This window comes from Chionomys nivalis, chromosome 24, assembly GCF_950005125.1.
Source record: "Chionomys nivalis chromosome 24, mChiNiv1.1, whole genome shotgun sequence".
In the NCBI taxonomy this organism is placed as follows: domain Eukaryota; kingdom Metazoa; phylum Chordata; class Mammalia; order Rodentia; family Cricetidae; genus Chionomys; species Chionomys nivalis.
This window is the reverse complement of record NC_080109.1, coordinates 32,325,974-32,341,746: the sequence shown is the minus strand read 5'-3', so window position 1 is coordinate 32,341,746 and position 15,773 is coordinate 32,325,974. Positions and strand designations below refer to the sequence as shown.

At 39.6% G+C, this 15,773-nt stretch overlaps 1 protein-coding gene across 2 annotated transcripts; it reads left to right on the top strand.

Moving 5' to 3' along the window:
• Nucleotides 1-95: 95 nt before the first annotated feature.
• Plk4 (polo like kinase 4) lies at nt 96-15,734 on the top strand. 2 transcript variants are annotated; one of them, XM_057756988.1, is made up of 16 exons: nt 96-322; nt 986-1,081; nt 1,795-1,890; nt 1,967-2,081; nt 3,086-3,995; nt 4,901-5,001; nt 7,299-7,657; nt 8,798-8,902; nt 9,194-9,296; nt 10,028-10,177; nt 10,640-10,773; nt 10,856-10,947; nt 11,535-11,679; nt 12,003-12,131; nt 13,837-13,943; nt 15,271-15,734. In XM_057756988.1, the coding sequence occupies exons 1-16, from the start codon at nt 293-295 to the stop codon at nt 15,371-15,373; spliced, it is 2,775 nt and encodes a 924-aa protein (XP_057612971.1). In that variant the 5' UTR covers nt 96-292; the 3' UTR covers nt 15,374-15,734. The 2 variants fall into 2 exon arrangements, with proteins under 2 accessions (XP_057612971.1, XP_057612970.1); XM_057756987.1 differs by lacking the exon at nt 96-322 and adding an exon at nt 751-843.
• The last annotated feature ends 39 nt before the right edge of the window (nt 15,735-15,773 follow it).

Sequence of the window (15,773 nt, the reverse complement as noted above, 5' to 3'; positions counted from 1 at the left end):
GCTCCTGCGCGTGCGCGTCGCTCTCGCCCTCTCAGAAGCGGCGAGCTTGCTGACGTCACCGCCAAACTGGCTCGCTCACACACGGGCGGGAATTTTTCAAAATGGGAGCAGCGAGGCGCCGCCCTGGCCTCCGGAGGTACCGGGGGTACCATTCGGTGGCGTCGGCGGCGTCGCCAGCGGCGGCGGCATAGGAAGGACAGCCTGATGGGCGCCAAGACCCGCTGGCTGCTCGGAGCGCTGCCTCGGAGGGACTGCGAGACGGCCGAGGCCGGGGCGCCCGCGGCCCGGGAACATGGCGGCGTGCATCGGGGAGCGGATCGAGGTGAGGCGGGCAGACGGGGAGCCGACGGAAGGTCGGGGTGAGGCTCGGCCCAGACGCGGGTGGAGCGGGGCGGGCGGGCGCAGGCGCTCCCCGGGGCTCTGTGGCCCGCTTAGGTGAGCTGGGGCCCCGCAGGCGAACGGAGGCGAGCGGGTGCTGCGGCGGAGAGGCTGGCGGAGCGGCCCGCCCCTCGGAGCCTCCCCGCCTCTCTCCTCCCTCTCCCCGCTCCCGTGGGGCGTGACACCCAGCAGGTGTGTCACCCGCTGTGGGCTCCGCCCGGTCCCCAGCCCTAGGCGTCGGGGCCACACTCCCGCCTCCAAAGCCGCGCTTGGGGAGCCGCTCCGCCTGCCCCTCCCCGGGGATGGCGGTTACCGTGGCGGGAGCGGCGGCGGTAGCCGGGTGGACGGGAGGAGGGAGCCGAGCTAAGCAGCTCATTAGAGGGCTCAGTCTCCTTCCCGGCTGGATCTCAGCAAGTCCCGCGGAGCGACAAGATGCCTGCCACCTCAGGCACCTGCATCATCAAGGTCTGATGGCTGCTTGAACCTTGTCCTCTTTTCTCTCTGCCCATTTTACCAGATTTATTCCAGTTCCTACCCAACTTTCTTACTTTCTAGTTCTGCGAGTCAAACACATCTAATCTTTTAATTTTTTTTTTTTTTCAAAAAGGACTTTAAGGTTGGAAATCTACTTGGTAAAGGATCATTTGCTGGAGTCTACAGAGCTGAGTCCATTCACACCGGTTTGGAAGTTGCAATCAAAATGGTAAGAATGTGTTAGTGAGCCTTTCTCCAGTATTTTGCAAGGTTCTAGAAAGGCATGCTATTTAAAATGTCACAGTCATTATCAACTAGAGGCTGTGCACATTACCACCCTACTGTGTGTGTGTGTGTGTGTGTGTGTGTGTGTGTGTGTGTGTGTGTGTGTGTAGAATACATTACCTAAGCAAAAGACAGTGTTACTAAGTTCAGCGGCTGAACTTAAGGACATCTAAGAGACCCTTAACCTTGCTTACCTGAAGGTTTTATACATTTTGTTACTGTGAATACTTAAGGTGATGGGAAGACGTCTGGACAATTTATTTAATATATTTAATTTATTTCGTTTATGTGTGGCTATAATCTAAACTACCGTTATTGTTGAGCATGGTGGTGCATGCTTGTAATCCCAGCTCTGAGGACGTGGAAAAAGGAAGATCAGAAGTCCAAGGCCAATCTCTGTTAATAACAGAAATGTATTGGACATGCTGCAAATTCTTTCAATAGCTACATTCAATAGGTGCAAGGGTGGAAAATAGATAAGAGTAAGTTGACTTTAAAGATATATAAAAAGACAACAATTTTAGATTGATATTTGGGCTTTCATCTGAGCTTATCATATAAGCTTGGTGATAGAGTACTTTTTTCTTGTGTGCCCAAGGCCCTGGGTTCAAACCAAAGGATCATTAACATCAAATAAATCTGGCCTCTTATGTTTAGATCGACAAGAAAGCCATGTACAAAGCTGGAATGGTTCAGAGAGTCCAAAATGAGGTGAAAATACATTGCCAGTTGAAACACCCTTCTGTTTTGGAGGTAAGATACAGGGTGTATAGAAGTAGTTAGGAAAGCTGAATGTTTGTGTCATTGACTGTGCCCTTTTCTGTTTCAGCTTTATAATTACTTTGAAGATAACAATTATGTATACCTGGTGTTAGAAATGTGCCATAATGGAGAAATGAACAGGTATCTAAAGAACCGGATGAAGCCTTTCTCAGAAAGTGAAGGTAGGTGTCTTCTTTGGGATGGGGTAGTTTTTCTCTTTTTTTCTTTTTGTTTGGTAAACACTTGACTTTTGAAGGTATTTTGAAAAATGTGCTATTTTGTAAAATTTAGTAAAAAAAAATGTTTTATGTTTTTGAGACAAGGTCTATTATGTAGCTCTTGCTGTCCTGGAACTCAATATATATACCAGACTGATGTTGAAGTAACAGGGAGACTCCTGTCTCTGCCTCCCACTTGCTGGGATTGAAGGTGTCTGCCGCTGCACCCAGTTTACTTTTTATATATTTAAATATATAAACTTACATCCCACCAAAGATAATATATATAATTTTTTTATTTTACATGTATGGGTTTTTGTATGTACGTCTGTGAACATGTATGTGGTGCCCAAGGAGTGCAGAAGAAGATATTCTGTCTCTGGAACTTGATTGTGAGCCACCATGTAGGTGTCCAAGTTCTCAGAAGATCAGCCAGGGCTCTTAACCACTAAGCAGTCTTTTTAGCCTCAATTTCTCTTATTTATTTTATATCTTTAGCTGTGTGTATGAGTGTGCATCTATGTTTTTTGAGACTGCTATGTAATTTTTTTATTAAGGATTTATTAAGACATTATAAAGATTGTGTTAGCCTGAATTAAACTTAAAAACTTACATGCAACCAGAGATACACCTCTGTCCCTCCAACAAAATGTAAGACAAAGATGGAAAGAACCTGTGAAATGCATGAGTAATGGGGCTAGGGCTGTGATTCAGTGGTAGCCTGTTTATTCAGCATGCATGCCCTGGGTTCTGTTTTCCACTGATATATTCGTATGTGTGCAGGGTATATAACTGAAAAATTCATGTTGGAAAATTAAAGAAGTGCCTTAAAGGGAAAGGATAAATGAGAAACTATAGCTAGGATTTTAATGTAATACTCTGTCATGTGTACTAGATTTTTTTCATGTATTCTAAACATTGGATTTTCCAGAGCTTTTGAATTGTTGTCTTTTTTTCCGTCTTCACAGCTAGGCACTTCATGCACCAGATCATCACAGGAATGTTGTATCTTCATTCTCATGGCATATTACACCGGGACCTCACACTCTCTAACATCTTACTCACACGGAATATGAACATAAAGATTGCTGACTTTGGACTGGCAACGCAGTTGAAAATGCCACACGAGAAGCACTACACACTGTGTGGGACTCCTAATTACATTTCACCAGAGATTGCAACTCGAAGTGCACATGGACTTGAATCCGACATTTGGTCACTGGGCTGTATGTTTTATACATTACTTATTGGAAGACCACCTTTCGACACTGATACAGTCAAGAACACATTGAATAAAGTAGTATTAGCAGATTATGAAATGCCAGCCTTTTTGTCACGAGAGGCCCAGGACCTCATCCACCAGTTACTACGTAGAAATCCTGCAGATCGGTTAAGTCTGTCTTCTGTGTTGGACCATCCTTTTATGTCACGAAACCCTTCAACAAAAAGTAAAGACTTGGGGACTGTAGAGGATTCAATGGATAGTGGGCATGCCACAATTTCCACAATGACAGCTTCTTCCAGTACCAGTTTGAATGGTAGTTTACTTGACAGAAGAAGAGTTTTGATTGGTCAGTCACTTCCAAATAAAATTACTGTATTTCCAAAAAATAAGAATTTAAGTGACTTTTCTTCAGGAGATGGAAGCAATTTTTGTATGCAGTGGGGAAACCCAGACCAAGAAACAAGTAATAGGGGACGGGGAAGAGTGATTGAAGATGCAGAAGAAAGGCCACACTCTCGGTACCTTCGCAGAGCTCATTCTTCTGATAGATCCAGCACTGATCCATCTCGAGCAAAAACACACTCACTAGAACGATGTCATTCAGTAGAGATGCTTTCAAAGCCCAGAAGATCCCTGGATGAAAATGAAGAGAGGTATTTCCCCACAAACAGTAGAATCAGTTTTTTTAATTTCCTTAAAGACCAAACAGCCAATACTTGTAGATCTTTTGTAAGACATAATAATGACCAAGCACTGTAAGGATAGTTCTGTCAGAAGCATTTTGATAAACATTGTATAAGCACAGATAAAAAGCTGCATCTAAACAAATTGGGAAGATAGAATTACAATTTTGAGCCAGGCGTAGTGGCACATGTCCTAGAACTTGGGAGACACAGGCAGAAGGTTCATGCAGCTGAATCCAGTCTATGTGGCAGCAAGTTCTAGTCTTTTTTTCAAAACAAAGTCTTTTGTGCTATTAATGTTGGTTAAGGTCTCTTAAGTGCATATAAGCTTATTATATATAGCTCAGTGGGAGAACATGCATAGTGCCTTCATGTCAGTACTCAGCACTGCAAAAAAAACCCCTATATGTTCATAAATATATTTAAATTTTTAGGTATGTTATTTACAGCAGATCTCTAGCACAACATACTGTTTATTGAGCAGGTTTGTTCCCTATAAGATTAATAGTTGCTGAGGCTTAGTGAGGAGGAGCTGTGGTACTAATTTTTGTGCCTAAGTGGGTTTTTGTGTAGTTTTTTATTATTTGAAATATAAACTTCTAGAAGATTAGTAGATACAGTGGTGCCATTATAGTGCCATGGCGTTTTGGCATAGGAATTTTAGAGATGATTATACAAATACTGTTTTATACAGTTATTATCAAGATTCAGGTATCCAACCCTCTTCTAGGTTTCTGCCTTAAAATGTTTAGTGTGTAGGAATTCTGCTATCATAGAACACATAGTTAGTGTGTATGTATGTACCCCCAGGTTCTGTCCTCAGTCCCTCTTTCCCCGATAATTGGTTTATGAGATTTCTTTTTTCCTCTCTTTAGTTCCAATCATCATTGCCTAGGAAAAATTCCTTTTCCATTTGCAGACCAGACACCTCAGATGGAAATGGTACAGCAGTGGTTTGGGAATATGCAAATGAATGGTGAGTTTTTAATAGAGTATTTAATCAAAATTTAATGGCCTTGAACCTGCTAAACATTGCAGTTTTCTTATATCTAAGAAAACAGTTCCAATAAATTTCAATAAAATGTATTCTAATAATAAACACTTAACATTTTTGAATATTTAACCTATCTGTTCTTAATATTCATGGTATATGATTAATTTGTTAAGTTTTCATTACAAATATTAAGAAGAAAGCTATTTATACATGAGCAAAGTGTACACAACTCAGTTTGCACTATTGATCTGTGATTAAGTAGAACAAGGATTCTCAAGTAGTCCTGGCTCAGGCTGGACCTTTAAGCCTATTCTGGTGAAACCTGTGTCAAAAACTGCTGTTATCAATGCCCATGAAGTAATCAGAGGATGCCTGACTTTACTTGTGAGAAGCTGATGTGAGAATTTCCGTTTTCCAATAGTTCCTCATATTGAAATACACAGCTAAAACCTTAAACATTTGAGCAGCTGTCCCTAGGTCATTATTAAGACTGTGGATTAAGTGTCTCTCATTAATGAGCAGCACTCTCAGAGGGTGGGTGGAAAACGGTGGTGGGAGGAGAGAACTAAAAGGCGGCATCTGGAGGAGATCGTCTTTCACCACGGTGTGCTGTGGGGTGCGAGGTGATAGCTCTCATGAGGCAGGTTTGTTATGCCCTGTCAAGAAATCTTTTCCTTGTCAAGAAATAGGATTTTCAGAAGACTAAAAGGGAATTAACCTGAGCATATGTGCTTACTAGTTTGTTTGTGTGTTTTTTAAACTACAAAACTGCCCTGGACTTAGTCTTGCATTCTTATACTTATTAACAGGTTATTTTACTTGGTAATATGGACTTTTCTGAAATGGAAAAATAAACCTTATATAAATATATAGTTGTTGTGCTTCAATTTTAAAGTATTTTACTTGATAGAAAATATTTTCCCTTATAATGGGAATGTGAGGACAAGAAGCTTTACAGTCATTTAAGGTAAAATTATGAAAATTCTGAGAGTTTATCCTGAAGAACTAGAGTTTTATATAACTGATGATTTTAAGGCTTTAAAAAAAAATAGCATCAGGACATGGTAGCCCATGCCTTTAATTACACCACTTGGAAGACTGAGGTATAGGGATCATGACTTCAAGACCAGCTAGGCTGCATAAGTGAGACCCTGTCTCAAAAAAAGAAATAAAATAATTAAAATTTACCACAGGGAGTTTTATATAATTAAATTATTTATTTAAGGCCCTTTTAAAAATGGGAACTCTAGCTTGGAGAGATGGCTCAGTGGTTAAGAACACCTGCTGTTCTTCCTCGAAGACCCAGGTTCGGTTCCCAGTATCCACACAGGTTCCTTACAGCCACTCCAGTTCCAGGAGGTCTGGTAGCTGAGCACTGCGTGTACATAGCACGCATGTATACACAAAGGCACACAGACACGAGCATCAACAAAATTCTTTAGAAGTAAACTCTGCAAACCGCATGAAATATGGTGTAGAATTCAGTAAGACTGCAATAGGTGCAAATAGGGATACTGAGAGGAGTCAGTGTTTTGCTTTCAGTTGCACATTTCCTAAGTAGAGATGTGATAAACAATCTTTATATTAAAAGAATTTGCTTATTTTTATCAGAACCCCTTCTGATGAACATTGACTTTGCTTTGATTGAAAATTTGATTTCCCAAGCATTGGTTGCACTCACCTTTAATCCCAGCACTGAGGAGGCAGAAGCAGGCGAATTTCTGAGTTCAAGGACAACCAGAGCTACACAGAGAAACCCTGTCTCGAAAAACCAAGGAAGAAAGAAAAATTGATTTCATACTAGTACATTTTCATAGCCATAAGAATACTAAAAGCTTTTCAACCTGACTTAAATGTTCCTTTAACTACTTTTTGACTTTATTAAGAGCTCATTTTCTTAATAGCTTCTTTTTTAAAAAGAAATTTCATATATTTAAAATACGTAGTAAAGTTATAGTTACTGTGTAAGAAATTAGCATGGCTATCGTTTCAATACACAGTTCCCCGTTTGACAAAGAACAACTACAACTTACTGATTAAAGAAACCTATAATACACAAATGCTTATAACTGACTTTTTTCTATTGTTAAAAGATGCTATTTAGAATCAGGGTGTGGTGCAGCATGCCTTTAATCCTTTAAACCCGGGAGGCCAAGGCAAGCCCATCTGTTGAGTTCCAGGATAGTCAGAACCACATAGAAAGACCATCCTCCCTGCTATGCTCTTATAATTACATTGTGCTACATTTTACTAAACTGATTTTTTAATGTATATTTTAGCTCATTTAGGAGAAACTAATGAGCACACCGTTGGCCCAAACAGAGATTTCCAGGGCTATCCAGATTCACGGGACATGTTAAGAAATGCTTGGACTGATACGAGAGCCAGCAAGAATGCTGATACTCCTGCTAATGTTCATCCTGTGAAGCAGCCGAGTACCACGAAGTACATGACTGCATATCATAGTAAACCTGAGATCATGCAACAAGAGCTGCTCTTACATACTCGTTCTGAGCAAAGCAAGAATACAAGTATGGAATCAACGTTGGGTCACCAGAAACCGACCTTACGAAGCATTACATCTCCGTTGATTGCTCACAGATTAAAACCAATCAGACAAAAAACAAAAAAGGCTGTGGTATGTCAATTATTTTTTCTAAGTTACTATTTGACATTTTCCATGGAATACAATTCTTACGTGTGATCTTTTTAGTTCCTATGATATATTTGGAATTTGAGATATATAAACTTAACATTCAAGAAAAAATTGAGTATCCATGGAAAAATGCCTTTGTTTCCCTCTAGTTTCGATAGGTAATGTTTGGGTTTTGTTGTGTGTATTTAAGAGTTTCCAGTAGGTAATCCAGGCTGGCTTTGGATATTCTACCTCCGCCTCATGAACGCTGCGAGTACAGGTGTGTACTACCACCCTGCCTACTACCCTCTAGCTTCTGACAGTGGCTAGTTGATTCTGATAAATTTGGAACTTTGAACTTACTGATATTTTAAATTTATTTATTTTGATTTTTGTGTTTGTGAGTGTCTTGCCTACATATATGTATGGCACTACATGCTTGCCTGACATCCAGGGAAACCAAAGGGGCATTAATTCCTTGGCTTTGGAGTTACAGTCAGATATGAGCCACCGTGTGGATTCTGGGAAATGAACCAAGGTCCTCTGCAAGAACAAGTGCTCTTAACCACTGAACCACCTCTCCACCCCCTAAACTATTTATATTTAAAAGACAGTTCTGTGAAAATAATACTGGCTACATGCTACATTAAACACTTTATTTACACCTACAGTTGGTGGTGTTCTGCATTTCATTTGGAATCAAAGGTTATATAGAAAATACAATTTTTTTTAAAAACAACTAAAATTAAAGTAATATGCACTTCTGTATTGAGAAGTCACTAAGTATATGTGAAGATAGAATGATTACCTTGTGATTCCATCTTGATCCTCTTTGTTCTTTGCTTCCCATGTCATCCTGTCTTGCCTTTGTTTGGCTCCCCATTGTCTTCAGGGTCCTTGTTCCCCACCCTACCTTCTGTTTGCCTTTTGCTCATTGGTTAGCATTTCACACTTGATTACACATTCTCACCTTTATACCTTCTGGCTCACAGCTGCACCCAACTACATTGTTCTTCTAAACTGCGAAAGTGAAGCAGCTGTTGGATTTTATGGTTCTGCTATGGTTGAGTACTTTTCCCTCTTAAATATTATGTGCCAGAAGTGTTCTTAAAAAACAATTTGTTGATTTTTCTGTTTCCCTAGGTGAGCATCCTTGATTCAGAGGAGGTGTGTGTGGAACTTCTGAAGGAGTGCACATCTGCAGGACACGTGAAGGAAGTTCTTCAGATCTCTAGTGACGGGACTGTGGTAGCGTACTCATTTTATTCACTTGCAATTTTAGGTGTGGCATTAAATATTTGGCACTGAGGTCTTTTTACAATAAGGTATTTAATCTGTATCTTTGGAATTCACAAACTGAAAAATAATAACTGTAACTAGTAATAAAATTAAAATTTTAGATTAAAATACTTTATTACTTTTAGAAACTATTTTAATGTTTTTCTAAATTAATGCTTAACAGAACTTTATGTACTTTTTGGTAACAAAGGATAATACTTAATAGCATACAATTAGAAGTTTTATTTATTTTTTAATCAGATCACTGTTTATTACCCAAATGATGGACGAGGCTTTCCTCTTGCTGATAGACCACCCTTGCCTACTGACAACATCAGTAGGTACAGCTTTGACAATTTGCCAGGTATGTACATTTTCAGGACATGGATTGAGATAATAGATTTATATGCACATAAATTTTGTATGTATGGTTGTAAATTGTAACTACGTTGGCTTCAGTCTGACTGCTGGTCATGCTCTTGTACTTAGTGTCTGGGACGATGTGGTGTACCTTAGCCACTCATTGTCTGCTGTTTGTATGTTATACTGCCACAAACCCCTAAGTGAAAACTAGCTCTGAAGCATTAGTAACATCACAACTATTGTTTAGTTATTGTTCTATCTGGAGTCATCAAAAATTACAGCATGAGCCGGGCGGTGGTGGCGCACGCCTTTAATCCCAGCACTCGGGAGGCAGAGGCAGGCGGATCTCTGTAAGTTCGAGGCCAGCCTGGTCTACAGAGCTAGTTCCAGGACAGCAACCAAAAACTACGGAGAAACCCTGTCTTGGAAAAAAAAAAAAAAAATTACAGCATGAAGTATCTAGTTTTTCACATTTGAAATCACTGCAGATATATATATAGAGAGAGAGTGTGAGAGATATTACATATATAGTATAATTGAATTGTTGGTAACTGACTACCTCCTGCATAAGTTCCTAGAAGCTGTGATTTGGAGGAATAACTACTAAATAAACACATCTTGTTTTCAAAAACAAGAAAGCTGTCTAACCTTACCAGAAATCTGAATGCAGATAAAGCTCTATGTTTAGTCAATTCTTTCTTCTGTGATATTATGTGTGTTTTTCTTCTTCAGAAAAATACTGGCGGAAATATCAGTATGCTTCCAGATTTATTCAGCTCGTGAGATCTAAAACTCCCAAAATCACTTATTTTACAAGATACGCTAAATGTATTTTGATGGAGAATTCTCCTGGTGCTGATTTCGAGGTTTGGTTTTATGACGGTGAGTATAATACATGTGATCCAAATTTATGGCTGGACATCCAGCAGTTCATCTGTAATGTATGAGATATAGTCCTCTTGGCTGCTTAGCTTGCATCAGTTCATAACATAAACTGCATGAAAAGCAATATCCATATCTTCCTTGAAACCCAAATGGACGGGTTTAACAGTCTCTTTGAGCATTCTCTGTCTCCCTCCATGAAGGGTTCCAATGTGCACATCCCAGCACATGATCCCAGCTATCCCTGCTATTTTGTGTGAGTGCTATGCCTTTGTGCAGTCAGGTCAGACACGTGCTGAAGAGAGAAGATGGTGCCTTACCTTTGTTGGATACTTGGAGTGCCATTTTACAAATGATCAATAAATGATGTGAATAACTTTTCTGACCACCATTATGTAGTAGTATAATAATATAGGAACAGTAAAAGAACTGAAAAAGAATGGTTTTCTGCTTAATTTTCAGGAGCCAAAATACACAAAACAGAAGATTTAATTCACGTGATTGAAAAAACTGGTAAATCTTACACTTTAAAATGTGAAAGTGAAATTACCAGCTTGAAAGAGGAAATGAAAATATATATGGACCATGCTAATGAGGTATGTACTTGTTTTTCATCCAACTAACAATCGCATGTTAAAGCCGTGAACTACTGACAAGAGGCAATCTTCTCTGTAATAGGGCCATCGTGTCTGCTTGGGACTAGAATCTGTAATCTCAGAAGAGGAAAAGAGAAGCAGGAGCTCTTCGTTCTTCCCAATAATTGTAGGAAGGTAAAAGCTTAAAATTCCTAACTCCAGCTAAAATGTTTAAGATGCAGTTGGGACATTTCATTATAAATGATGTTTAGAGTTGCAGCATGGTGACACACTCCATAATCCTGGCACCTAAGAAGTAGAGGCTGGAAGAATTGGAGGCCACTGTACCTCAAAACAGCTACAAGGGCCAGTGAGGTGGCTCACTGGGTAAAGTGCTTGAAATGCAAGCTTTAATAACCTAAGCTTGATCCCTGAAACCCATATAAAACTGAAGGCAAGGATTTATTCCAATGGTCATTCTTTAACCTCCAGACATACACACTCTGGAGCATATATGTGCCTATATTCCCATACAATTTACACATACATGCATAGTAAATAAAATTGAAATTTAAAAATTTAACTAGCCAGGTGTGGTGACATACACCTTTAATTTCGGCACCGGAGTGGCAGAGACAAGTGGATCTCTGAGTTCAAGGCCAGCCTGCTCTACATAATGGGACCCTGTGTCAAACACTTACACACAAGCTAAATAAATGTTTAGTTCTCTGTATATTGAAAAGCTTTAGGTAACTATAGCGGTACCTTTCTCTTTCCTTCAGAAAACCTGGTAATACTAGTTCACCTAAAGCCTTATCACCACCTCCTGTGGACCCAAGCTACTCAAAGGGAGAGCAAGCATTACCCAGCAGATTGAACATGAACAGTGCCGCATTTCCCGCCCAGGCACCAGTACTCAACCCTTCTGTAAGTAAACATGTATCACATGCAGCCCTTATAAAGTGAAGGTGTGGGTTGTGGGTACAGCTCAGGTGTAGAATATATGCTTAACATGTGTCCATAGGTTAGATCCCAGCACCACCCAGAAAAATACATCATCACCTACTGTCTAGGCCTCACTGAGCTATTTTGCAATATGCCTGCTTGAATTAGCCAAAGGTCCTTGCATGTGCTATCAGCTGCTTTATGGCTCACGCTCACAGCTGAGTAATTAGATTTCCCCAGTGAACTGCCATACCAGTAAAGACTATACAAATGTACACGCTCCTCCTCTCCCTTACTGTTTGTAGACTGCTACAGCTGAAGGACTCGGCCACACAGCCACCTCCACAGGAGCAAGTTTCTCTTCTTCCAGTCCTCCTAAATCAGCGCAGCTTTTGAAATCTGTTTTTGTGAAAAATGTTGGCTGGGCTACACAGGTAAGACATTCTGAGAAAGATGATTTCCTCACTGTAGACCTCTTGATTTTTTCATTGATTAAATTATTACCCAATAATATAAATTATTTTAACAACTTCTCTTTTCCAGGAATTTTTTAAGTACATTTTTTATTGGATATATTCCTAAAAGTTTGGCTTTTTTTTTAATTGGTATATATCAGAAGCTTCTGATATTGATATCAGGTTGCCTACAGTGTAAATGATGTCATGATAAGGGTTGTGCAGAGTAGTGAATGATGTCTAGGATATTTGAAATTGCAGAAATGAAATCAACATTGAATTGAAATTTGCAAAACTGTATGTCAGTGTATATTACACTGTATATGTTATCAGAAGGTTTGAAGTTTGGAAATTTTGGAGTATGGCATATGTATTTTTACTTAACAATTAAGTAAAAATTGACTCTAGTACTTCATGGGGTTTGCTGACATTTGTTGAGTGCCACCTACTGTGCGGTCCAGTGTTTCTCACATTGTCTAGTTTGTTCCCTAAAGTAATCTGGTAAAACTTACGCTACTTTGCCTTTTAAAGACAGTAAAATTACAGTTTTTTATAATGATGGATTGATAAGCATAGTCCTGCAGTGTGTGTAACTGTAGCCTGATGTGAATACAGGACTATATTGGTCAGGTGGCCATACTGTTTTCACCTATACCACATGCCTTTCCATTTGTAGTAGAAAACTTTCAGTAGCTAAGAGATAAAATAGGGGAGCTTTTGTCATTCAGTCCCATCTTGGGAAATTGCTATGTTGAAAAAACAACTGCATAAATAACCCAGTGGCTATTTGTGAGAAACCAAATTTATTGAGTCATTTTAATATTATGGTGCCTTAGCCACTAGAATGATCTGAAGAGAAAAAAGGAAAATAGTATTTTCAGTGCTTAAAATAATTACAAACTCAAATTTGTAGTTATTGGAGACAGTTGTTTTATATAAGCTGTATTGGGTCTGGGTGTATTTGCCCATGCCTAGAATCCTGGTATTTAGGAAGTAGAAGCAAGAGTGAACTCGATGCCAGTCTGGGCTATGTAGTGAGTAAGACCCTGCCTTAAAAATGAACCGTGGAGCTAGAGAGACGGCCCCATGATCAAGAGCACTTGCTGAATAAAGTTTTATTCTACATGGCAGCTCACATCTGACTGTAACTCCAGTTCTAGGGGATCTGATGCCCTCTTCTGACCTCTTTCAGGTTCTGTGAGCAAGCTGCATGGACATATAACATGAAGGAAAAACACCCATAGGCATGAAAATAAAATAACTAAGTATGATGTGTGCCTTTAATCCTAGAACTCTTAAGGCCGAAGCAGGTAGATCTCTGAGTTCACGGCCAGCTAGTGCTAATACTGAGACTATTTTAAAAGGGGTGGGGTCGGTGGGGTGGGGGAATCTAAAACACTGAATGAATAAAACAAAACTTTATACAACATGTTGTAAGCTAGCCCTTAAAAACTGCAAGTTGTGCTGGGCAATGGTGGCATATGCCTTTAATCCCAGCACTTGGGAGGCAGAGACAGGCAGATCTCTATACCAGCCTGGTCTACAGAGTGAGTTCCAGGACAGCCAGAGCTATAGAGAAAAACCCTGTCTCAAAACCACCACCAACTCTACCCCACCCCTGCCAAAAAAAAAAAAAAGTTGTGTCTTCTGTATAGTCATTTTCTATGTCTTCTTGCTTTTCTAGCTAACTAGTGGAGCTGTGTGGGTTCAGTTTAATGATGGGTCACAGCTAGTGGTCCAAGCAGGAGTATCTTCCATCAGTTACACATCACCAGATGGTCAGACAACTAGGTAAGTTTTTACAGCGCTGGGTGGGATTCAGTGCTTGCTCATTTTCCTTTCTCTATACTTTGAAATAAGTGGCTTGATAAGCTTAGTGTTTTGGCAGTTTTTATTTACACTATTCATAATCAACTCAAGTGGTAGGATTTCTTTGAATTTCATTGAATAACCCTATTCAATGTATATATAGATTATTTACTTAAAAGAACATGGAGGGGCCAGGTGTGGTAGTGCATACCTTTAATTCCAGCACCTAGGCGACAGAGCTTAAAACCAGCCACATCTACATAAAGACTTCCAGGCTAGCCAGATGCTACACAGTGAGACTCTGTTTCAAAAACCAAACACAGAGGACATGGAGGGCTGGAGAGATGGCTCAGTTGCTAAAGTACTTGCTTTGCAAGCAGGACTTTAGTTCAGAGCCCCAGCCACCCATGAAAAAGGCAAGGCATTATACACCCTGGGGACAAGCTGATTCTTGGCTCACAGGCCACCCAATCTAGTCAAATAGGTAAGCCTCAGTTTCTGTGAGAAACCTTGTCTCAAAGTGATTGAGATAGACATCTAACATTGACCTCAGGCTGGATGTGGTGGCAGTGCACAGACCATCAATCAGCAGGAGTCGTCAGCAGGAGTTAGAGACCATCCTTGGCTACATAGCAACCAACCTGGGTTATATGAGACCCATCTCAAAGAAGTCTAAATTAACTAAATAAACTTGGTTGTTTTTTCCAAATAAAAGTTATATCACGGGCTGGAAAGGTGACTCAGCAGTTAAGAGCACCGCCTGTTCTTCCAGAGGTCCTGAATTCAATTCCCAGCAACCATATGGTGGTTTACAACCATCTGTGGTAAGATCTGGTACCCTCTTCTGGCCTCCAGGCATATATGCGGGCAATCTTTTTTTTAAAAAGAAGTTATATCCCAACTTTTGAAAGAGTTTTAAGACTTGTTGTTTATGGTAGATATTGAACCTTGGGCCTTGTGAATGCTTTGCAAGCCCTGTAACTGAACTATACCACCCAGTACTAACAATCATTTTTGAAGGCAAGCCACTAGTCCTCACAATATATAAATGCTATCTCTGAATATTCAACTAATCACAGATCAAAAATATTTATTTAAAAAAGTACTATGCTTGTACTGAGTATATACACCTATGAAACAAAACAAGTGTTCTGTTTTTGAAAGAAACATTGCATACACTTCAGTTGATTTTTGGAATTCTAGTAAGTGTATTGTTTTCTTAACCTCTTGTCTTTAAATGAGAAATGTGCTTTTGAGTATTCTCTTAAGGTCTAAGGATTGAAGTTGTTTGTTTTTCTGCTTCATTTAGGTATGGAGAAAATGAAAAATTGCCAGAATACATCAAACAAAAATTACAGTGTCTTTCGTCCATCCTGCTGATGTTTTCTAGTCCAACTCCTAGTGTTCACTAACTAAAGTCCTTTCAGATGTCTATTTAATAAATGACTTTGTTTGGCTTTCAAGTAAAGTGAGTTTTTTTTTAGTTTACTATGACTTCAGAAAGCCTTTCTATTAAACAGAACTATAATCTGTATCATAAAAAAATATGCTAAGAAAACAAAATAGAATAAAATTTTCATTACCAAATACAGTGGTGATGAAATAAACTAGGACTTGGATTTTTCTCCAAGTACATAATCCCTCACCAGACTTTGTGTGCTCATGTTTGTACTGCACTAAACTTTGTGTGCTGTGTTTGTTTTTGTTGTTTCTGTACAAGTAAGACAGTGAGAATCATGGACAAAACAGCCTATAGTTTTGAAGATGTAAATAATGTATATATAAGCAGTATGTAAACGTATATTTTATATT

Coding starts and splice junctions, on each gene's coding strand:
- Plk4 (XM_057756987.1), top strand. CDS start 811: ATGCCTGCCACCTCAGGCACCTGCATCATCAAG. Junction 844..985: donor CAGGCACCTGCATCATCAAG/GTCTGATGGCTG, acceptor TTTTTCAAAAAG/GACTTTAAGGTTGGAAATCT. Junction 1,891..1,966: donor AACACCCTTCTGTTTTGGAG/GTAAGATACAGG, acceptor TTTCTGTTTCAG/CTTTATAATTACTTTGAAGA.